The sequence below is a fragment of the Taudactylus pleione genome, unplaced genomic scaffold (assembly GCF_031769625.1).
Source record: "Taudactylus pleione unplaced genomic scaffold, aTauple2 ptg000468l, whole genome shotgun sequence".
Lineage (NCBI taxonomy): Eukaryota > Metazoa > Chordata > Amphibia > Anura > Myobatrachidae > Taudactylus > Taudactylus pleione.
This window is the reverse complement of record NW_028284870.1, coordinates 133,357-159,266: the sequence shown is the minus strand read 5'-3', so window position 1 is coordinate 159,266 and position 25,910 is coordinate 133,357. Positions and strand designations below refer to the sequence as shown.

The window sequence follows — 25,910 nt, the reverse complement described above, 5'->3', positions numbered from 1 at the left end:
ACAACAGTCGCCACTAGCAGAGGGACCTCCAGACCTCACTGCATCCCTGCACCCTCCCCCAGTGACTGCCCTGCTATGCCAATCACTGCTGATTGGTCAAAACGACAGGACCTCCCACCCGGCGGCTGCAGAGAAGAGCAGCCAATGGGAAAATGTGATTAACCCCCCTCCTCTCCCCAGTGTGTACCTGACAGCTGCTACATGTTCTTGACCTATTTCAATCATAAAAAGACCTGGACATCTTGGAGTGGTTTTTGAAAAAAAAAATTGTCAGTTAAGTGGTTAAGAAAGGTGATTTACAGTATATAGTAGATGGCCAAATACCATCCATCTATGTGCCCTTTCACTTTAATGGAAACATTTGTAAATGTGCCAGTGACAAAATGCAGAAGTAGTCGTAATATTTAGGACAAGAACAGAATCATAACTACTGTAGGAAATGATGAGATCATTTCTGAGTGTAATATTTCACAGCGAAGACTTATAAAACAGTGCTAATATGCTAATCTGATTCGTTTTCATAAGGAAGTCAGTTGTACACTGGGGTGTGACAATGCAGCACATGTCATATATTTGGATTTTGATAAAGAGTTTGATAGGCAGTTGCAGCCTTTGTATGACTCCCAGGGGTGGGGTGAGCGAGGCTCAGTGAATTGTGGACCTCATTCAGAGCCGGTCGCACAGAGCGTGCGGTCGGTCTGAATGAGGGGAGGACGTCTTGAATTTTCAAGACGTCCTCCTTTGCGGTGGTAAGGCTGTGGGTTAACACCCACAGCCTTACGACCGCCTAAGGTGATGGTCGCGATGGTCAAGACCATTGCGACCATCGGGGCTTACAACGAGACCCTAGGGTAGGGTCTCCCTTGTCGTAAGCCCCGGAAACCTTCTGGCTCTGTCAGAGCAGGAAGCTCTCCACTGACATCACTAGTGATGTCAGTGGGGCCGCCCACAAACGGTAGGCGTTCCCATGGGAACGCCCCCGTTTGGGCTGCCACCCCCCCGGCCCGCCTTCTAAACGGGGCGAGCTGTCAATCAACATCGACAGCTCGCCCCCTTTGGATCGAGACCCGCTACGACCGGCACTGTTTGTCGTAGCGGGTCTCACGCATGCGCATGACGGCACCGGCGCCGTCATGCGCATTCTCTGTGGGGGGCCATCGACCCGGTCCGAGCGCATCGGCGCTAACGACCGGGTCTGAATGACCCCCTGTGTCATCACAACCCCACCCACTTGACTGTAGAAGAGGGTTAGACTGATCCTGGCAGAGCCCCCCAAAAATCATGGGGGCAGATTCAATTAGCCACGGGTTTGTCCCAGTGACTAATTGCCGACCAAAAGCTATTCAATTAGGTAGACTTTTTCCCGCACTGTAAAATCGGGATTCGCGGGTGTAAACACATTGATTCCGCGTAAACTGCGGAATCAATGTGTTTTTTCCTTGCGCGCGATGCCGATTTGGTTGTTTATACGCGGATCTTACCTCGCATCTCTAGGAGCTGCGAGGTAAAGTCCTACAGTGGGGACTCGCGCGCGGGGTCTTGGGGACTCCCGCGCAAGGAATCCCCGGCAATTGAATTGGTCCGGCGTGGCAATTAGCCGCGGGGAAAACCCTGCGGCTAATTGAATGTAGTTTTCCAGGCATTCTGGGAGAGTAGACAAGTAGGGTTTGATACTGATTATCACAGGTATGGACAGACAATATGTTTTACTAGCCCCTGCTGGGAAATGAAACAGCCCGTCTAGGTGTGCGTTTAGGAGAGTTGAACACCAATAAGAGATTTGCATGCATGCATGTTGTATTTTGTCCGTTCTTTTGTTGCCCACCACCATTCTAAATTTCATGAAATTAAATGATTTAATAAACAATTCAAGAAAAATATAATTGGTGATGTCAAAATAATTTTGATCTAAACTTTAAGGGTAAGTTTAGTCATCATGCCGCCAGGTTAAATGTAGATGCATCATAACAGTGTGTAGGGCTCATGCTCACTGGTCAGATAGAATTGTACATACAGTGGGGTATATTTACTAAGGTGCGGGTTTTTAGAAGTGGTTTTGTTGCCCATAGCAACCAGATTCTACTTAACATTTATCTAGCATAAATAGCTAGAATCTGATTGGTTGCTATGGGCAACAAAGCCACTTCTAAAAACCCGCACCTTAGTAAATATACCCCAGTATCTCTGGTGCTAAACACTTGTGACTGTGTATGTGGCTTGTGTTACCACACATATGCTGAAGGCATTAGGCAAATAATATCAACCAGATGGCAACTAACTAGATGACAATAATTTAAGAAATATAAAGATGATTCAGTTTCCCTTTTCGATCTCATAGTTAATTACTTTTCAATGTGGAAGACTTAATAAGTTGTGAAATAAAATAATTTGCAAGTTTCATGCTGCACTGTTTCATGTAGAACTCCAATTATGTATAATAGAATAATCCCTCTCCCCAGCAAGGATTACCGTGCCTTGGAAACATGACCTTCCAGGATCAGCATTGTGGAAAATTTTGAATGAACATATAATGAACATTGGCCCTGATTCAGAGCCGGGTGCTCTGACCAGAGCGCGCGCTCTGAATCAGGGCCCACCTCCATAAATATGGAGCGTCCTCCTGGACGCTCGTATAGCTGTGGGTCACCACCCACAGCATATACGAGCGTGCAGGATGATGGTCGCGATGGTCTTGACCATCGCGACCATCGCCACTGCGAGCAGAAGCCTGCGGTTGAGTTTCTCAACCGCAAGGCCAGGAGTGATTTTGGTTCTATCAGAGCCAAAATCACTCCCACTGACATCACTTGTAATGTCAGTGGGGCCGGCATCTGACGGTAGGCGTTCCCTTGGGAACGCCTCTGTCTGGCAGGCACGCCCCCGGGACGCCCACCAAAGGGGGCGTGCTGTCAATCAACATCGACACCACACCCCCTTTGATCAGACACTACGAGCGAAGGAAAGTCCTTCGCTCGTCGCGTCTCGCGCATGCGCACGACGGAGCTCCCTCCGTCATGCGCATGCGCAGTGCAGACCATCGACCCACTTGTGAGCAGACAGCCGCTCGCGAGTGGGTCTGAATCAGGGCCATAGGGCCTGATTCCAATGTTCACGAAGTTGAGAATGCCGAGAAAAGGCATTTACCATGTCTCCGTGATCGCAAGGTTCTGAGCAGACCACTGCGATTCATGGGCGTTCCTGGGTGGAGCCAGGGAGGTGGCCGAAAGTGTAAGCAAAAGATGGGCGGTCCGTGGGCGTGTAATGGGAGTTCCAGAGATTTGTCTGCAATCCCGGTTGCGTTCCCAATTGCAGAACCACAGTCTCAGAAACCATTTTTGGAGAGAAAGTTGACATGGAAATTGTGCAGCCCAAGATTTATTTGAGGAGTCGATGTGCATCCGATGTTACGTCGATGGTGGTGTGTTCTCAACCCCCGGATGATCTGCACACAATAGGGGAAGTGGGTGTAGCAACATTTGCACAGTCCGTCGCTCACTATTTCAGCTGCGGAGTCTGTTAGCGGGCATTAGCATATTTTCCCACATAAACTGCGAGCTGGGTCGCAGCTGCAAATTCGAAAACGTACAACTCTGAATCAGGCCCTTAGTGAGCAGTACAAGCATATCGAAACTCTGATTGGAAGATATGGCAGCTGGTCCAATCAGTATTGCTTCAGGTTCTCCCAGCTTTATTTCCCTGATAGCTGACCTTTAACCAGCTGTGGAAGAAGAATAATTGTTGCAGGTCATTCCTGAATGTATATAATAAGGGTGACAATAACAGCAGAGCCTGACCACTGATGGGTGGTGGGGTAGGGGGGGCTCCACATAGTTGTCAGCCAGGGAATAAAGTGAAGACCCAATTCATTACAGCTTAATTAAAGAAGCTTGTTTTTTATTGGACTATCCAGAAGCGGGATGGAGGGAAGTTCTTAAAGTGACCACTAGATGGCTATGGCTATATAACCATGTTAACTACTGCAAAAACCTTTACTTTATGTATATTGTGCTACAGTGCAATCTGGGTAGATGAGTGTGACTATCTCTGGCATCTTCCTCTGATACCCCAGAAGCTGTAGTCTACTTTACACTCCAGAAACATCATTAGATGTCAAGATCAAACATGTCAGTGTAACCTTTGCCTCCAGCACGTATGCTGCATGACGATTTCCTGAGTACAAAACCGCACTGTGGTCTGTTAAGCAGCATTACAGAGGGCGCTAGAAGTATATTAGCCTAGGGTGTCCGGCACCCTTAATCAGGTCCTAAATAACAGCAGCACTGACTGCGATCACTGTAACAATAACAAACAAAGCAATATTTATTGTGGATTAGGGGTGTGCACCGGCCACTTTTCGTGTTTTGTGTTTTGGTTTTGGATCTGGATCTTTCTTCGTGTTTTGGATCTGGATTGGTTTTGCCAAAACCACCCTTCCGTGTTTTGGGTTCTGGGTTTTGTGTTTTGGATCTGTATTTTTTTGAAAAAAAGTATAAAAACAGCTAAAATCACAGAATTTGTAGGTTTTTCTGCTCCTATGCTATTATTAACCTCAATAACCTTAATTTCCACTCATTTCCAGTCTATTCTGAACACCTCACACCTCACAATAGTGTTTTTATGTCCAAAAGGTTGCACCGAGGTAGCTGGATGACTATGCTAAGCGACACGAGTGGGTGGCACAAACACGTGACCCATCTAGGCATGATACTGCAGTGGCAGACAGGATGGCAGTTTGAAAAACTAGGCCCCAAACTGTACATAATGCAAAGAAAAAAAAGAGGTGCAAGATGGAATTGTCCTTGGGCACTCCCACCCACCCTTATGTTGTATAAACAGGACATGCACACTTTAACAAACCAATCATTTCAGCGCCAGGGTCTGCCACACAACTGTGGCTGAAATGATTGGTTCGTTTGGGCCCCCACAAAACAAGCTGGCAATTAATGTGTCCCTGCACAAACTGGCTCTACGGAGGCAAGATGTCATCCTCATCCTCCTCATCCACCGATTCCTCACCCTCTTCAGTGTGTACATCCTCATCCTCACAAAGTATTAACTCGTCCCCACTTGAATCCACCACCACAGGTCCCTCTGTACGTTCTGGAGGCTGGTCTCTCTGGAAGAGCTGATAATTCATTTTGATGAACATCATCTTCTCCACATTCTGTGGAAGCAACCTCCTACGCCTTTCGCTGACAAGGTTCCCGGCTGCACTAAACACTCTTTCGGAGTACACACTGGAGGGGGGGCAACTCAGGTAAAATAGAGCCAGTTTGTACAGGGGCCTCCAAATTGCCTCTTTTTCCTGCCAGTACAGGTATGGACTGTCTGACATGCCTACTTGGATGCTGTCACCGATGTAATCCTCCACCATTCTGTCAATGGTGACAGTATCATATGCAGTGACAGTAGACATGTCAGAAATTGTTGCCAGGTCCTTCAGTCCGGACCAGATGTCCAAACTTGGTCCTGCCTGCCTTGCATCACCGCCAGCGGGTTGCTTAGGACACCTAAGTTTTTTCCTGGCAGCCCCAGTTGCAGGAGAAAATGAAGAAGGAGCTGTTGACGTGTCACGTTCCGCTTCAGCTGACAGTGTGTTCACCAGCAGGTCTTTGCACCTCTGCAGGCTTGTGTTGGCCGGAAAGAGAGACACCACATAGGCTTTAAACCTAGGATCGAGCACGGTGGCCAAAATGTAGTGGTCTGATTTCAACAGATTGACCACCCTGGAATCCTGGCAAAGCGAATGAAGGGCTTCATCCACAAGTCCCACATGCCGAGCGGAATCACTCCGTCTTAGCTCCTCCTTCACTTTCTCCAGCTGCTTCTGCAAAAGCCTGATGAGGGGAATGACCTGACTCAAGCTGGCAGTGTCTGAACTGACTTCACGTGTGGCAAGTTCGAAGGGCTGGAGAACCTTGCACAACACAGAAATCATTCTCCACTGTGCTTGAGTCAGGTGCATACCCCCTCCTTTGCCTATGTCATAGGTGGATGTATAGGCTTGTATGGCCTTTTGCTGCTCCTCCATCCTCTGAAGCATATAGAGGGTTGAGTTCCACCGCGTCACAACCTCTTGCTTCAGGTTATGGCAGGGCAGGTTCAAGAGTGTTTGCTGGCGCTCCAGTCTTCGGCACGCAGTCGCTGAATGGCGAAAGTGGCCAGAAATTTTTCGGGCCACCCAAAGCGTCTCCTGCACGCCCCTGTCGCTTTTCAGAAAATTCTGCACCACCAAGTTTATTGTGTGAGCAAAACATGGGACGTGCTGGAATTTGCCCAGATGTAATGCCCGCACAATATTGGTGGCATTGTCAGATATCACAAATCCCCAGGAGAGTCTAAGTGGGGTAAGCCACTGGGCGATGATTTCCCTCAGTTTCTCTAAGAGGTTGTCGGCGGTGTGCCTCTTACTGAAACCGGTGATACAGAGTGTAGCCTGCCTTGGAACGAGCTGGCGTTTCTGAGATGCTGCTACTGGTGACGCTGCTGCTGTTGCTGCGTAAGGTGATACATCTACCCAGTGGGCTGTCACAGTCATATAGTCCTTAGTCTGCCCTGTTCCACTTGTCCACATGTCCGTGGTTAAGTGGACATTGTGTACAACGGCATTTTTCAGGACACTGAGGACACTTTTTCTGACGTTTCTGTACAGTCTCGGTATCGCCTGCCTAGTGAAGTGGAATCTAGACGGGATTTGGAACCGGGGACACACTACCTCCATCAATTGTCTAAATCCCACTGCACTAATGGCGGATACTGGATGCACGTCTAACACCAACATAGCAGTCAAGGCCTCAGTTATACGTTTTGCTTCAGGATGACTGCTGTCGTACTTCATCCTCCTCGCTAAGGACTGTTGGAGGGTCAATTGTTTAGTAAAAGTAGTGGTGTTCCTACTTCCTCTCTGGGATGATGAACGACTCCCAGCAGCAGCAACAGCAGCAGCGGCAGCAGTAGGCGTAGCAATGCAGGATCCTCCGGAGGAATCCCGGATAGGAGAGTCAGTCATGCCAGTGACATGGCCTGCAGGACTACTTCCGATCCTGACTAAGGAGGAAATTGACGAGGAGGGAGTTGACGGTGTGGTTTGCAGGCGCTTGGATACAACAGGACAACGGGATTTAGGTGTCCCTGGACTGCTTACGGTTTTAGCCAAAGTTTCTGAACTTGACAGTAACTTTTTATGAACGCGCTGCAGGTGCCGTATAAGGGAGGATGTTCCTAGGTGGTTGACGTCCCTACCCCTACTTATTTCACCTTTACATATGGTACATATGGCAAGACAGTTGTTGTCCGGATTTGGATAGAAATATTGCCAGACCAAAGAGGTGGAATGTTTGGTCTTCTGCCCAGACATGACCGTGATGGGCTTTTTCATCCCACGGACAACAACTGTCTCCCCCGGAGCCTGATTTAAACAAACCACATCACCATCAGAATCCTCCTCGCCAACTTCCTCCTCAGCACCAGCTACACCAGTATCCTCATCCTGTTGTACTTCAACAGTGACATCTTCAATTTGCATATCAGCAAGTGGACTGTGGGTGCTCCTTTCAGCACTTGCAGAGGGCGTGCAAATGGTGGAAAGAGCCACCTCTTCCCGTCCAGTGCTGGGAAGGTCAGGCATCGCAACCACCACCACACTTGGACTCTCCTTGGGGATTTGTGATATCTTCTTAGAAAGCACAGTTCTTCGCTGTGCTTTTGCCAGCTTAACTCTTTAGATTTTTTTAGTGGGAGGAGAGCTTCCATCGTCATGTGAAGCTGAACCACTAGTCATGAACATACTAGGGATCGACCTTAGCCGTTCCTTGCCACTCCGTGTCATAAATGGCATATTGGCAAGTTTACGTTTCTCTTCAGCTGATTTAAATGTTTTTTTCAAGGTAATTTTCCTGAACTTTGTCATTTGGGATTTTATGTGCCCTCTATTATGACATTGGGCATCGGCCTTGGCAGACGACGTTGATGGCATGTTATCGTCTATGTCATGAATAGTGGCAGCAGCTTCAGCACTAGGAGGAAGTGGTTCTTGATCTTTCTCTATTTTATTTTTATCGGAGAAAGTTTGGTCCTCCATTTATGTTATATCGATTTGATATATACGTGCGGCTAAACACAGAAAATATTTTTTTATTTTTGCTGGAGTGTAGTGCACTTTGTGGGTTACACCAGCCTTTAAGAAATGAGCAAGCCGGCTCTTTACTTATGGGACACAGGCACACGCTTGGCGCTGCTCCTTTGTTGATGCACGTGCGGCTACTGCGCACACAATTCACAAACACAGAAATTATTTTTTTTTTTGGTTTGGACTGGAGTGTACTTTGGGGGTTACAGCACCCTTTAACGGTCAAGCCAGCCGGCCCTTTACTTATGACACAGGTGCACGCTTGGCACTACTTTGTTGATGCACGTGCGGATACTGCGCACACAATTCACAAACACAGAAAATAATTATTTTTTTGGTTTGGACTGGAGTGTTCTTTGGGGGTTACAGCACCCTTTAACGGTCAAGCCAGCTGGCCCTTTACTTATGACACAGGCGCACGCTTGGCACTACTTTGTTGATGCACGTGCGGCTACTGCGCACACAATTCACAAACACAGAAAATTATTTTTTTGGGGGTTTGGACTGGAGTGTACTTTGGGGGTTACAGCACCCTTTAGCGGTCAAGCCAGCCGGCCCTTTACTTATGACACAGGCGCACGCTTGGCACTACTTTGTTGATGCACGTGCGGCTACTGCGCACACAATTCACAAACACAGAAAATATATTTTTTTTTGGTTTGGACTGGAGTGTACTTTGGGGGTTACAGCACCCTTTAACGGTCAAGCCAGCCGGCCCTTTACTTATGACACAGGTGCACGCTTGGCACTACTTTGTTGATGCACGTGCGGCTACTGCGCACACAATTCACAAACACAGAAAATAATTTTTTTTTTGGTTTGGACTGGAGTGTACTTTGGGGGTTACAGCACCCTTTAACGGTCAAGCCAGCCGGCCCTTTACTTATGACACAGGCGCACGCTTGGCACTACTTTGTTGATGCACGTGCGGCTACTGCGCACACAATTCACAAACACAAAAAATATATATTTTTTTGGTTTGGACTGGAGTGTACTTTGGGGGTTACAGCACCCTTTAACGGTCAAGCCAGCCGGCCCTTTACTTATGACACAGGTGCACGCTTGGCACTACTTTGTTGATGCACGTGCGGCTACTGCGCACACAATTCACAAACACAGAAAATTATTTTTTTTTGGTTTGGACTGGAGTGTACTTTGGGGGTTACAGCACCCTTTAACGGTCATGCCAGCCGGCCCTTTACTTATGACACAGGCGCACGCTTGGCACTACTTTGTTGATGCACGTGCGGCTACTGCGCACACAATTCACAAACACAGAAAATAATTTTTTTTTGGTTTGGACTGGAGTGTACTTTGGGGGTTACAGCACCCTTTAACGGTCAAGCCAGCCAGCCCTTTACTTATGACACAGGCGCACGCTTGGCACTACTTTGTTGATGCACGTGCGGCTACTGCGCACACAATTCACAAACACAGAAAATAATTTTTTTTTTGGTTTGGACTGGAGTGCACTTTGGGGGATACTGCACCCTTTAACGGTCAAGCCAGCCGGCCCTTTACTTATGACACAGGTGCACGCTTGGCACTACTTTGTTGATGCACGTGCGGCTACTGCGCACACAATTCACAAACTCAGAAAATAATTTTTTTTTTGGTTTGGACTGGAGTGTACTTTGGGGGTTACAGCACCCTTTAATGGTCAAGCCAGCCGGCCCTTTACTTATGACACAGGCGCACGCTTGGCACTACTTTGTTGATGCACGTGCGGCTACTGCGCACACAATTCACAAACACAGAAAATATATATTTTTTTGGTTTGGACTGGAGTGTACTTTGGGGGTTACAGCACGCTTTAACGGTCAAGCCAGCCGGCCCTTTACTTATGACACAGGCGCACGCTTGGCACTACTTTGTTGATGCACGTGCGGCTACTGCGCACACAATTCACAAACACAGAAATTAATTTTTTTTTTGGTTTGGACTGGAGTGTACTTTGGGGGTTACAGCACCCTTTAACGGTCAAGCCAGCCGGCCCTTTACTTATGACACAGGTGCACGCTTGGCACTACTTTGTTGATGCACGTGTGGCTACTGCGCACACAATTCACAAACACAGAAAATATATTATTTTTTTAGCACTTGGGGGGAGTACCCCTGATGGACAGAGCACCCCCTGGACAACACTACAGCACCCCTTTAGGACTGGGACACTGCACAGGACTTTGGAGTGGACACAGCCCCTATGGAGAACTGACTGCACAACACAGTCCAGCCAGCTCCTATGGACTTTGAAGTAGTGGACACAGCCCCTATTAACAACAGCAGCACAGCACAACACAGCCAGCCCCTATGGACTTTGAAGTAGTGGACAACAGCAGCACTACACTACACTACACAGCCCAGCCAGCCCTAACTCCCACCCTCCCTCTTCACTGTCCACAGCCGAGTGAGAAAATGGCGCCGACGCGGGTACCTTATATAGGATCCAAAACCCGCGAGACTCGGAAGGCGGGATGATGACGTTTTGCCTCGATTTCAGATCCGAGTCAGGCGGGAAAAGTCGAGCCTGACTCGGATCGGACTCGGATCGGGGGGTTCGGGGGGGTTCGGATTTCAGAAATCCGAACCCGCTCACCCCTATTGTGGATGTCCTCTTATTGTATGAAAAACTTTACATGCATTACTTTCAAAATAGATAATATTCTTTTGAAGGACATTTTGAGGAATACAGTTCACACCTATTTGCGCCGACGTGAAAGCTACAAGATCTCATACTCAAAACAAAATAACAAAAAAATTAAACAAGGCTCACAAGGGACTGTTTTATATAAGAGGGGTCAGTGGTCAGGAAACTGAAAGAAAATATTTGAAATGGGTTTTGAACTTCAAATTATGTTTATTAACTTGTATTGGCCTCCTATAACTTTTAGCTTAATACATTACTTAGCTGCAGGCCATTCTTCAGAGTATTTTATTAAAGCCTTTATTTCATCTTTACTTCTTATTGTCTTTTGTTGCCATTGGGCACAGCACAGATCAGCGTACTTTATTTTACAGGCCACAGTTATACTATACAGTTCTGTGTCACGCTGAGCATCTAAAATAGTTGAATGCTGGATATACTGGACATTAAACAGAAAGTATTTAGCAAAAAATGCAATATGGAAGTACAAACAATAATTTAAAATAATTGCAAGATACAGCCCATTTACCAGGGGCGTTTCTAGAGAGGAGGGGGCCCGTGTGCAGTCTCCGACACGGGCCCCCTCCTCTCCGCCCGTTGGCCGGCTACGTACTGAGCTGTGCACAACCAGCGCCGGAGTTATAGACTCTGGGCACTAGAGTGTGCCCAGAGTCTATAATGTATGCACAGGTCACCGGGAAAGTGGCTGCGGCGGCCATTTTCCCTGTACTGCGCATGTGCAAACGACGGCCATTTTCCAGTTGTTTTACAGCACCGGACCCCCGCGCCGACGTGGGACCCCGGAGAGGTAAGTAATATTATGGGTGCAGGGTGTGCGGTGCAGGGCCCTCCTGGACCCAGGGGCCCGTGTTCCCCGCACGCCTTGCACCCATTATAGATATGCCCCTGCCATTTACTAGTATATAGTAGGCATCCACAAAATGGCTGCCCCCATACACTCTAAATGGTCTCCGCTTACCATTGCAAGTAACATTGTTTAGACAGAGGCATATTAACGCCTCGGGTACCTGCTCATCCCCTTCTCCTGATGGTGCCATCTTTCCAGTAATGTTTATGGGAAGACGGCGCATACGCAGTAGATAGCAAAGACTTTGCCATCACCTGCGCCCCTGTAACCGGTGAAGGAGAATTAACATAGACTTCTATGAAGTCTCTTTATTTGCATGAACTATGTTGCTGCTGGGCCCTGAATGCTGCCAGGTGTCAGAGCATTGCCTGTCACACTCTCTAACCAAAATCAATTCATTTCAATCAAACAACTTATTAAAATAAAAATTATGGAGTAAAAAATTCAGCAGATAAATCCCTTGTGTGACATTGGGAAAATGGTGCATTTAACTTTGTAAATATCAATGACAACATTGTAAAAAAGTAATTTGTGTTTCTTAATCTCTGGAAAACAAATTAAAAAACCCATCTGAAACTATGGGCCTTATTCAGAATGGCTCGCACGGCTGCGTTCGCACGCAGCTGGTCGAAGTGTGTGCTCTGCGCATGCATATCATCGCAGTGCACGAGCGCGAACCGGCCACTGCAATCGGCAAGTGATTGCAGTGAGCATGCTGTCCAACAGCACAGTGATTGACATGAAGTGACCGTTTAGGGGTTGAAGAAGGGGGGGCGTTTTAACGCCGTTACAGGGGCGTGCAGAATTAAGCCCCTGTGATTGGGGCTGACATACAGCAATGAGAGCTCTATATTCTTTCTATCTTTGGCAACAGAACTCAGATAGTGTTGTGTACAGAAATGGGAAAGAGGGTTTTTATTATGGATTTGTGCTGACCCCTGGGTTTTGGTTTGGATCTGTATCTCCTTCAAGCTTTGGGATCTTGATTTGGTTTTACAAAACCACCCTTGCGTGTTTTGGTTTTGGATCTGTATTTTTTTCTAAAAAATCATAAAAACAGCTGAAATCTCATAATTTGGGCCTGTTTTTTGTTCCTACAGTATTATTAACCTCAATAACATTTATTTCCAATCATTTCCAGTCAATTTTGACCGCCTCACAGCTCACAATATTGATTCCATCCAGTTTAGGCCAAAAGGTTGCAAGGAGCTAGCTGGCTGACTAAACTAAGTTCAGCTTCCGACATGGCACAGAGTGGCACTGCAGTGGCAAACAATATGGCAGTTTAATAAACTATAAAATTAAAAATGTCAGCAGCAATGCCCCAAACAGTACATAATGCAAAGAAAAGAGGTGCAAAATGAAATTGTCCTTGGGCCCTTCCACCCACCCTTATGTTGTATATGGTAAAAAGACATGCACAGTTTAACAAATTGCATAACTTTAGCGACAGGGACTGCCAATTGTGGCTGAAGCAATTGGTTTGTTTGGGCCCCCACAAAACAAGCTACCAACGGGCAGATTACATTGCTGGCAATGATATCTCCGTGCACAACCTGGCTTTACAGAGGCAAGATGTTGATGCCATCATCTTTCGATTCCTCACCCTCATCAGTGTGTACATCATCTTCACACAGTATTAATTCGTCCCCGCTGGAATCCACCATTACAGCCTATTTTTGGATGTAATTGGCAGTGAAAGTCTTCCTCATGAAATTCGTAGTTCATTTTGAAGAACATCATCTTTTCCATACTTTGAGGAAGTAGTCTCCTACGCCGATCGCTGGCAAGGCTGTGCTGAAAACTCTTTCTGAGTACACACTGGAGGGTGGGCAGCTCAAGTAAAGCATAGCCAGTTTGTGCAAGGGCCTCCAAATTGCCTTTTTTCCTGCCAGTAGTGAAACAAACTGTCAGACATGCCTATTTTGATGCTATCATTAAAATAGTCCTCAACCATTCTTTGAATGGGGACCGTATCAGATGTAGTCATGGTAGAGGTCTCATTATTTGTAGGCAATTCTTTTAGACCTGACCAGATGTCAAAACTTGGTTGTGTTGACTCATCTGCATCACCAGTGGGTCATTTTTTGAGAAAGTTTAGTTTTCTCCTGGCAGCAGCACTTGCTGCAGAAACTGAAGGAGGAGCCATCACTGCATCATGTTCTACTTGAGCTGACAATTTCCTTACCAACAGATCTTTGCATTTCTTCAGATCTGTGTCCACTGGGAAGAAAGACACAATGTATGAGTTAAACCTAGAATCCAACATGGTCACCAAAATGTATTAGTCCGATTGTAAGATCTTGACAACCCTTGGATCCTGGCGAAGCGAATAAAGGTTTTGATCTACAAGTCCAACATACTTAACGGAATCGCTTTGTTTCAGCTACTCCTTCAGTTTCTCAAGCTGCTTTTCCAATGGTCTAATTAGGGGAATTACCTGACTCAAGCTGGCAGTGTCTGAACTCACTTCACAGGTGACTACTTCAAAGGTTTTCAGAACTTTGCACAAAATGAAAAGAATTTTCAACTGAGCTTGAGTAAGGTACATTCCCATCCTCTTCCTATGTCATAGTTCTTTGTGTAGCTTTGGATGGTTTGTTGCTGTTTGCTGTTCCTCCATCCACTGAAACAAATAAAGGGTGGAGTTCCACCTTCTAATTACCTCTTGCTTCAGCGGGGTAAGCCATTTTGCAATGACTTCCCTAAGTTTTTCTAAGTGGTTGTCAGCAGTATGCCTCTTAGTGAAACAAGTAATACACAGAGTAGCCTGCATCTGAATGAGCTGCTTTTTCTTAGATGCTGCTGCTGCTGTTGGTAGCACTGAAGACAATACACCCACCCAGTAGGCTGTTACAGTCATGTAATCTTGTGCTTACCCTGTTCCACTTGTCCAAATATCTGTGGTTAAGTGGACAGTGGGTACAACAGCATTTTAGAGGACACTAATTACATTTTTTTTAACGTCCCTGTACAGGCTGGGAATTGCTTTTCTAGTGAAGTGGAACCTAGATGGGATTTGGTAGCAAGGACACAGGACCTCAATTAACTGTCTAAAACCCATTTCACTAATGGCGGATATCGGACGCACATCTAATACCAGCATAGATGTTATGGCGTCAGTGATCTGCTGTGCAACTGGATGACTGCTGTCATACTTGCTCCCCCTTGCAAAGGATTGTTTAATAGTCAAATGTTTTTTTGAACTACTACTAGTAGACTTCCTGGTCCCGTTCTGGGATGAAGATCCACTCCCAGCAGCAGCAGGCATAGCGCTCAAGGATTCTTCTGAGGAATCCAGGATAGGAGAGGACTGAGTTCGCCTTATCAAATTGGATGCAGGACTAGTTTCTCTCATGACTGAGGATATTGTTGATGAAGGTATTGGTAGTGAAGATGCCAGGTGCCTGGATCTAGCAGAGAGAAGGGAGCTAGCTGACGCTGGACTTCTTCTTGTTAGTTTTTTAGCCAAAGTTTCTGAATTTTGCATACGCTTTTGATGGATGTGCTGTAGATGACGTGACAGGGATGAGGTTCCTAGATGTTTAAGGTCCCTACTTCTACTTACTCTGGCATGACAATGGGTACAGATGGCTTGACAATTGTTGTCCGGATTTGGGTAGAAATTATTCCACACATAAGTAGTGGATTTTTTTTCTTTTATGCCCAGGCATGACAATGGACTTTTCCTTATCATGGGCAATGACGGTTTCCACTGGGGCCTGATTTACAAACAACATCCTCATCATCAGCATCCTCATCATCAACATCCTTAATAGTGTCAGCTACACAAATATCCTCATCCTGGTGCACTTCCACAGAAGCATCATTGATTTCTATGTCAGCATGTTGACTTATGCTGCTCATCCCCACATTTGCAGAGGATGCACAAGTGGTAGAAGGAGGCTCCTCTTCGAGTACAAATTTGGAAAGGTCAGGCTCACACATGGCACCTGCCGACACACTTAGACTCTCCTCAGGTATTTGTCACTTTTCTGAGATAACAATTGGTTCCTGTGCCTTAACAATTAAATTTTTTTTTAAACGTCTACAAGGAGAAGGGCTTACATCATCCTAAGATGCAGGACCACCAGTCATAAATAATTTCATATCTTTCTGCAGCTAACCTACCCTTTGATGTTTTTTTATTTACAAATATAAAAGATTGCTTCTTTGATTTTAGATGCCCTGATGCATCAGCATTAGTACATGACGTAGATGGACAAGTATCGTCATGACTGGTTGCAGTGGCAGCAGCTCCAACACTTGTATGTGGTTCCTGCTCTCTTCTCAGCTGATCGTTCTCCATATCAACAAACACAAACTAAGTGGGATACAGCACACATGTCAATTTGTACCAATTTTAAATATAAAACTGCAGTATCAATGTACAGTGTCACTATATGTTTTATGAATTAAACACTGCGCTACCATTTATAGTGTCACAATATTTTTTATGGATACACTGCGCTGCCACTTACAGTGTCACAATTTTTTTTATGAGTACACTGTGCTACCACTTACAGTGTCACAATACGTGTTGAATATTACACTGCGTTTCCACTTACAGTGTATTTTTTCTGAATAAAGTACTGTGCTACCACTTACAGTGTCACAATATTTTTTATGAATAAAACACTGCGCTACCACTTACAGTGTCACAATATTTTTTATGAATAAAACACTGCGCTACCACTTACAGTGTCACAATATTTTTTATGAATACACTGCGCTACCACTTACAGTGTCACAATATTTTTTATGAGTAAAACACTGCACTACCACTTACAGTATCACAATATTTTTCATGAATAAAACACTGCGTTTCCACCTACAGTGTCAATATTTTTTATGAATAAAACACTGCGCTATCCCTTACAGTGTCACAATATTTTTTATTAATATATTACACTGCGGTATTACTGACCAGCAGTGTCACAATACTTATATGAATAATATCAACTGCAGTATTACTGACCAACAGCATCACTTACAATACTTTACGAATTATAAACTGCAGTATGATGAACCTACAGCGTCATTCACAATACGCCCAGCAGCATCACAGTGTTTTTGATACAATGGGGCTGGGTATGGTATACAGTGTCACAGTGTGGAGTACAGCACAAAAAAAAGATATTTGTAACTTTTTTTTAACAGTCCATGGACAGACAGCACACTGGATGGACAGCACACTAGATGCACAGCACAATCCTGGACAGCACACCTCTTGATGGACAGCACAGCACACCCCTGGATTAGCAAAGCAATGACAAATAGCACAGCCCCTTTGACAGAGCACAGCACACCGTGCCTGGATTGGACAATACAACCCAGCACAGCACACCCCTGCATTGGACTACACAGACAAGCACAGCACACCCCTGTATTGGACAACACAGTCAAGCACACCCCTGTATTGGACAACACAGCCAAGCACACCCCTGTATTGGACAACACAGCCCCCCTTTGGACGAAGCACTGTCTGACAGCCCGGGACTCAGGGAGGGAAATATATAATCCAAAACCTGTGAGAATCCGACAGGGGGATGATGACGTTTTGCCTCGTTTTGGGATCCAAGTCAGGCGGAAAAACCTGAGCCAGACTCGGATCCCGGCCTGGATCGTGAAGTTCGGGTGGGTCTGGTTCTCAGAGAACCGGAGCCGGTCATCTCTAGTTTTTATGTGGAAGGTAGTGTAGATATACTAAGCCTTGGAGTGAGATAAAGTGGAGAGAGATAAAGGGGGAGATTTAATAAAGCTTGGAGTTCTTTATGAGAGATAAAGCACCAACCAATCAGCTCCTAACTGACATTTTTCAAACACAGCCTGTAAAGTGACAGGAGCTGATTGGTTGGTGCTTTATCTTTTACAAATTTATCTCTCTCCAAGCTTTATTAAATCTCCCCCAAAGTACCAACCAGTTAAAAAATAGAAAAATGACAGTTAGGGGCTGATTGGCTGGTACTTTATCTCTCTCCACTTAATCTCTCTCCAAGGCTTAGTACATCTCCCCCTATACCTTTACAATGCACATCCAAATCAACATGGAAGGTATTTTTTTTATAGTCATTTAAAATAGCTTGCGATTTTGGCATATAGTTTGATTTTAAATCTTGATTAGAAATAGCAACATAAGACGCATGTTGTGCAATACTGTACATAATATAATGGAAGACAGTAACATACCAAGGTTATGTTAGATAGATGAACTGTAGTATATATTTACCCTGTTGCAGAGGTCTTGAGGTTTGGTAGAGAGGTTCTGTGGCATCTCCCTGCAGCGCGTGGAGAGGTTCAGGATGGCGGTGGCTGCCATGTGCGCGGCTTCCATGTCATGGGAGTAGTCAAAGCTGCTTTTGCTACACGTACTGCTGGCGCTGCTGCCACCGCCACAACTCATATTGCTACTACTGCTGCTGGGGGCATAACTGCTGGTTGTGCTGCTCGTCGGGCTGGAATTCTTACAGTAACGTTTAGCTGCAGAGAGAAATGTGCATCATCAATAATTCCAAGACAACAGCAATTCTCTACAGCACAGGTTCTCAAACTCGGTCCTCAGGACCCCAAACAGTGCATGTTTTGCAGGTCTCCTTACATAATTACTAGTGAAATAATTAGCTGTACCTGTTGATCTTTTAACACATGTCAGTGACTAATGAATACACCTGTGCACCTGCTGGGTGACCTGGAAAAAGTGAACTGTGTGGGGTCCTGAGGACCGAGTTTGAGAACCACTTCTCTACAGGGATCTCACACAGATTTCCCATAACTAACCCTAATTCCCCCCAGGGGTGCCTATAACTAACCCTCCCCCCCGCGGCCAACAGCTAGCAGTCCCCACTTACCTTCATTTGGGATGACGGGTGTCGGGATTTTGGTGTCTGGCTAAAGATAGGTGTCTGTATTTAGGCGCCTATCTTTAGTACAGAGTAGGGCTTCCAGCGTCGGGATTCCGACGTCCAGCATTCCGGACGCCGGTAAATGAACTGCATCCCAATTATCTTACTATACTCTTTCTTTAACAAATTGAAAATATGACAATACATACAAACTAACAATGGAACACACCTCACCTATATTATGAGGTGTGACCTATAGTTATTTAGCAGAGTATCATCTTATATAGCAGATGTAAGCAAACTTTTTCTCTTTGGGTGGCAGATGTTCAATATTACAAGCCAAAGAAAAATTCCGGACTGCCGCCACCATTACGACATATACAGACATTATAAAAGTAATAGACGGGTATTACAAATGTCAGTGTTTTCCCTGTCCTTTTGAAGCCAGTTTGTTTAGGGAAGGTCGATGATTTCTTGTTGAAGTCATGCGTCAGAATTTTGTACTATTATTTGACTGCGGGCAGTGTGCCAGAGAGGTCTTGTCTGTGATAGAAGGCGGTGGAATAGGAGAGGAGGAGTGGTGCAGCGTGCTTAGTAGGAGATGGGCTGATCTAGCAGACGCCACACATAATATCCTCCAGCACCACTTTGTAGCACTAGTGCCAAGGGTTGCCTTCACAGAGACCTCCAGCAGGGGGCAGTAGAGACAAAATGACATGTAATTTTTGAACCAATTAAAGCGAGTATCCACTACCCGATTAAACAGAGCAATTGAACGATAACGACATCATCGTTCAATCGATGCGCGCTCCCGCTGGTCGTTTCCGACATCACTCATCGCCCGAACATGCCGGTCAATCTGCCGATAACGACAGACGACAGATTGGCCATGTTCGGGGATGAGGGAGGGTGTCTACACTGAACGACTGCTCATTCAGTGTAGGCACTGCAGGGGATGGGGAACGACGGTACGATTTCGATGTCATAATCGTACTGTCTTTCCCTAGTCGGCATGTGGATGTGCACCTTTAGGCTAATTGAAAACTTCTAATTGCATATTAGACATTAGGGGGGAGGGTGTCCAATAGGTTCTGTACCCACCAGTCCCAACGTTTTCACATTGAAATAGGGATTTTTCCTAAATTTGCACCTGCTCCTGAGATATAAGAAAAAAAATAAGTGGTAATTACTGCTGGTGAAATTCTTGTGCCCAACTGAATAGCAAAAACTTTGCACCTATGAGAAAATTTGTGCAGTGCAAGATTTTTGGATAATTTGCGGCCAGTTGAATATGCCCCATAGTAGAGCAAGCCTTAGAAGCTTCCATACCTAGTATGTCCTAATCAGGATGAAGTTGCATACTGTATAAAGGAAATGTTTACAGTGAGAATGTTGATGCTGGTTTCTAATATGATAGGTGGCTCTTTGCTGTGGTTTTCACTGCCAATAGTTTGACTGGCCCAGGATGTCTAGCTTACTGCCGAATTTCCCTTTAACACGGGGGGCTGCATGCTCTTTGTCTTTCTGTTAAAGCATCCCAGTGCTGGTTAAGTATTTAGGAGGGGTCTTGCTTTTTCTTTTATTTGTTATTAATTATTTACTTTTTAGGGAATTATCTTCCATTCATCACCCATTCTTTTCAGTGGGTGTTCTATACATTTTAAGACACAGTAAAATGTGTTGGATACTGAAATGAATATACATTATTTGTGGATTACAGTGAGATAAGGTACTGAACAAGCATTTTTGTGATTAAATCTCATTGACCTTGAAGTTTTCCACCACCTTCAGGGGCATATGTACTAAGGGTGAGTTTTTGGAAATTTTGTACCAAGCTCTCGAATGCTATACATTCCAGAGCTTGGACCTGGTGGCCAATGCCGTCTTTAGATCATGTTGCCCAATAGATGCCTATTGGTTTAATTTTGCAATTCTAACTGAGAGGGATACAATCGGATCCCTCCCTGTGTTTCCCATGTGGTGCGTGCGTCATATAATGCATACGCAGTGGGACTTCTGTGTCATAAAACAGAAAGTTCTTCTATCACAGAGGACAGTTCTTAGTGGGAGAGCTGTCCTTTGCAATTTTAATCGCATTTCTAGATACATACCAGCGTTATTAACACTGGTATGTACCCGATAAGTGGCGGGATATATCGCATCCATGATGCAATCCTTAGTACATCCAGCTCTAAGACTTGCAAAGAGATAAAGTGGAGAGAGATAAAATACCAACCAATCAACTCCTAACTGTCAATTTTCAAACACATGGGTCTAATTATGAAAGCTTGGAGAGAGATAAAGTTGTGAGAGCCTGTGAAGTGACAGTTAGGAGTAGATTGGTTGGTACTTTATCCCTTCTCCACTTTATCTCTCTCCAAGCTTTCATGAGTAGCCTCCACAGTCTGTAAAATGACAGTTAGGAGCTGATTGGTTGATACTTTATCTCTCTCCACTTAATCTCTCTCCAAGGCTTAGTACATCTACCCCTAAGTGTGGTATGCAGATTCAGTTGATAATTTATTTAACTTTAATAACATTCTGGACGAAAAATATAATTGAATAGGACTTTCACATTCACCCTTTCTATACGGAAGTAACATAAGCATAAAAGGTCCTTTATTTGGTCACCATAGCGCTTATACAATGGAGTGAAGCTAAAATGTATTGTGTTTCCATGTTTCACATGCAAAAATAGGAAACTGTCTATTGCAGAACCAGCTTTGTTGACCCCAAAAATGACCTTTTGGGATGAAGTTGTGACTGGTATAAAATAAGTCAGTGGATGGGCGAATCAGAAGGGCTTGGATGGATTAAAAGTGGGACATAATTTACCCCAATTCTGAAATGTTGGCAGGTTACAGATTACACGTCCCAGCTGTAAGCTCCATTTAATACGCTAACCCCCAATGTGAGCTGCAGCTAATATCACTTATCTCCTGATAATGTCCCTGCTTACCAAATTTAGATGGCCAGTCACCATACTGTAGATAAGTCACAGCTTAAAAGCTATATAATACCAGTTACTCATTTTATCTCAAATAATATATGTATTCAATCCATCTACTGTATTTTATAATGCACTGAATACACAGGTTAGAAACGTGCTTTACTTACCATCATATCCTTTTGGAGATATATCTCTAGACTGCACCTTTGGAGCTATAGCCCTCTTCCCGTATGCGTGATTTTCATAATTGTTATATTCAAACGTAGTCTTTGAATATTTCTCTAGTTCCTTGGCCAGGTTGGAGCGAGGTGTGGTCGTTGATACATTGTTCCTGTAACCATACTGAGGAATTTCTAATTGCTTTACAAAACACATTGGCCTGAAAGAAAATCATGGTTTTTCTGAGAACAGAAGCATCATTGTTATTTAGAATGACAAGGGTCAGCCAAAAGTATTTCCTATATTCTGATGGTCATTTATCAGGAGCAATTAAAGATAATACTTTAATATCGCATTTAATATTTTACATCACACGTGTAATCTTACTATAAATATATATATATATATATATATATATATATATATATATTGTTGTTATTACAAAGTTGGATCCCCATAGCACACCCTGCAGATCAATGTTGTCAAGCCCTTGTGGCTGATGTATGGCCACACCCACTGTGGGAGGGGTTATCTGGTGTGTAATGTACAGGTCTGTCAGGACCATCTCCCGTTTCTTTTCCAAAAAATTTTTTTTTCTATTTATCAAAATTGCTTTAACTATAGTTACAGTTCATTGTGATAGTTCTCACTTGCAGTTATTTGAAGTATTTTGCAATTCTTATCTTAAAAGTGGCTTCACAACATTCATGCCAGGCAGTGAGTCAAAGCATCAGAACATTTCGTAGTTATACTTCATATACTCTTTGATAGCTTGTCCTTATTACTGGTGTTATTCAGGATGAGTATCAGTCTGTTACCACAGAAACCTATTACATATAGTTACACAAAGAGGACTCCCCCTCACCTTAAAACACGATCAGATGCTTGGTTAGATTTTGAGGCGTCGCAACTTTGATGTTTTTCTTGGGCTTTCGCTAGTTTTTCTGCCGCAGCGATAGGACAGCCTGAAAGACTACACCAGAAGACAAATGGCGGCATATTCATCATTCCATATTGACAAGAGTTACACGATCATCTCGATTGTGCAGTGCGTTCCAATGGGTCATACGTAATGAGGCGGTTGGAAGCTAGGGAGGTGTTATAACTGGATGAAGTGATATGTTTTGTAGTCGTTCTACCATGGAAAGTTTATTATAGGTGGAGTTTACTCTAAATATATACTAAATAAGGAAATCTATTTTATTGGGCTGCTCACTCCATTAGCCTAAGTTCATAAGTCAAGTAAACAGAAATCTGTTATCTAGATGTAAATATTTGCAATGTGGTGCAATGTATACAAGAAAGAAGCTTGTACGATTTAGGTTTAATAAATGCAGATGATGGGGCAAGTTATAGGACCCTAGGCCATGGTGCAAGTTATAGGACCCTGGGCCATGGTGCAAGTTATAGGACCCTGGGCCATGGTGTAAGTTATAGGACCCTGGGCCATGGTGTAAGTTATAGGACCCTGGGCCATGGTGCAAGTTATAGGACCCTAGGCCATGGTGTAAGTTATAGGACCCTGGGCCATGGTGTAAGTTATAGGACCCTGGGCCATGGTGCAAGTTATAGGACCCTGGGCCATGGTGCAAGTCATAGGACCCTGGGCCATGGTGCAAGTTATAGGACCCTGGACCATAGTGCAAGTTATAGGACCCTGGGCCATGGTGCAAGTTGTGGGACCCTGGGCCATGGTACAAGTTATAGGACCCTGGGCCATGGTGCAAGTTATAGGACCCTGGGCCATGGTGTAAGTTATAGGACCCTGGGCCATGGTGCAAGTTATAGAACCCTGGGCCATGGTGCAAGTTATAGGATCCTGGGCCATGGTGCAAGTTATAGGACCCTGGGCCATGGTGCAAGTTATAGGACCCTGGACCATGGTGCAAGTTATAGATCCCTGTACCATTGTTATCACTGCATAGTCCTCCAGATTTACTGTAGGAAGCATTCCTGTAGCATGCTTGTGCAAAGAGAAAGAAAACTGCAAATCATGACAGGCCTATGTGCAGTTGATACCGGCGTTGCTATAACTGTTGCGACACCACCAGTGGATAATTAATGCCCATTTCTGAATATGATTAGTTCTGTGCTATTGTTGGTCATATTTATATGAGAAGGGATCTATCTATTCAGCAGATACCGACAGATTATTAGTAAAGTAACAATTTGCAGAATAGTACACAAATAGGAAATAATCTAGAAGAGAAGAACTATTTTGTTCATTTTTAGGTCCGTGTGTTCTATACCTATAATGTATCTAGTTGTATTGCTGAGTACAACGTTTACATAAAATGTATTTTCACTTATTTTTATCATATTCCAATACTCTATAACAGAAAAACTAAAATGAAAAAAAGCAAAAATAAAAAAACAATCCAAACAGGATTAATAACTACTATTGTTGTGATTTAGTTGAACATTGTCACACATCTCCCTACAGAAAAGTTTTATACACAGTATATATTGTCATGCATATTTTCGCACTCTTACTCTAATAGACAATAAATCGCAGTTCACAATTTTTGGAATGTTTGCAGACTAGTTACAGTCGTTTAAAATATGACAAAATACAGAAATATCTTGACTGCTCGCACAAAATACCTTCTCTGGTTCATGTAAAATAGTATATTGCTGTCTTTTTGAAGGGCAACAGTCAGGGAAAAAGTTTTTTGTTTTGTGCCAAAAAAATCCCTAGATCACAATTTTTTTGATCTTGTTATATGACAAACTGAAACTTTTCAGTAGTTTAAGAAAGCATAGTAAGCACCAGCTGTCATCTCTTTAATTCAAGTGGGACTAGCAGAAAGTGCTGCTCTAGTAGAAATGTCCGTCTGTAGCCATTCCAGAGACACTGCGCCTACCTTCTGTGAGAATTCCTGTTGCTGTTTACATGGCCTCTCCCAGTGCATCCTGGTGTAGGGCACTTAAGAACATTTTCATGCATGGCGAGAACTTGGCAGAGAGAAAAAAAAAGTGAAGACAACAGAGGACTCAGTATAAGTAGAATAAATGAAAGCTTATTAAAATTTGAGAACAAAAGAGATTTAAGTTCTACCACCCACTTTTATATTCCCTATGTTATGGTTTAATGCTGGTTATCCACTTTGTAACCGTAGCTCTTACCATAATGACTGGAGCAATTGTTACATTTTTATTCTGTGTTAGCATCGCTGTAAGTTACTTTGATATTTTATTATGTGTTTTATAAATTTTTTATACGACTCTTATTTGGTGGTTTATTGGATTTTTGTTTTTCTTATCGACTGGACATTAAGATTAAAATGGGGATAATATAAAAAAAATTGAACATGTACTAATTTCCTCCCATAGTTACTTTTTACACAATTGATTCATACCCTAAAAAAATTACTCCACGATGTTATCACCCGGCTCCCCTGAATATGGCGACACCAGGCTGCTGGTACAGAATTGAACGTAAGTAGGCAATAACTGCTCCCGCATTGCGTGCATGGAGCTGAATGTGCATGTTTGTCTGAGTGCTGAGTTGTGCACATCTCTGCGGCATCATCATCCTAAGTTCACACGTGCACCAGCCCTATCCCTGGTGCAAAAGACCGTCACGGAAACAACTCGTAAACCACAATACCACAGACACGCTCTCTGAACCTTGCCTACATGAGAACGCATCATTACAGCCCAGTTACGCCTCTTCTGTCGCAAGTGAAGATAAACCAGAGATGTTTGCACCCCCCATTCTTGTGTACGCTTGGTTCCAGCGCATGTGCAGAGTGAAAACACCCAAAATATGTTCTGCAACATAGACTTGCATTCAACTTTACATCAGCCCCTTCTCAGGCCCGCCAAGAGCGATGGCGGGCCCGGGTAACAGGGGGTGTGGTACCCGCTCCCCCCCCCCTCTCGGCGCCCCTGCCCTTTCTAACTAAGATAAATGAATAATTAAAAACAAAATAAAAAAAATAAAAAACACTGAAATGCTACAAAATGATTATTTAAGGGGTTAATTTGGGAAATTAGTACTGTAAATTTATTTAAATAAATAATACTTTTTTGTTGTAAACGGGTGTGATTAGAATGACACAACCGGGGCATGTCTCAGACAGCAAGTTTTAGTTTTTTTTAATACAAAACGTTGGGTTGCAACACCCGGCACTTCTGATCATGCTTATGGACAATATTTAAAAGGGCATTGCTTTTATTAGCCGTGTCTAAATTGGGCATAATCACAATCAGTAGCGACGGGACTCTTTGGAGAACAGCAAATTAATTTGAGAAATGAAGAGAAATGCTTCTTTCTTAAGTAAATTTTAGAATTAGCGACTATTTTGGAGATCGGA

General features: G+C 44.2%; 1 protein-coding gene across 1 annotated transcript in view; it reads right to left on the bottom strand.

The window, feature by feature from the left end:
- MYT1L (myelin transcription factor 1 like) overlaps positions 1 to 25,910 on the bottom strand; it is a gene marked incomplete at its 5' end in the record, with an annotated part of 174,126 nt that overhangs the window by 62,764 nt on the left and 85,452 nt on the right. The window contains 4 exons of the mRNA XM_088448855.1: positions 17,870 to 18,120; positions 21,600 to 21,811; positions 22,457 to 22,564; positions 24,456 to 24,546. Coding sequence (XP_088304981.1) covers positions 17,870 to 18,120; positions 21,600 to 21,811; positions 22,457 to 22,564; positions 24,456 to 24,546 — 662 coding nt within the window. The remainder of the gene's footprint in view (positions 1 to 17,869; positions 18,121 to 21,599; positions 21,812 to 22,456; positions 22,565 to 24,455; positions 24,547 to 25,910) is intronic.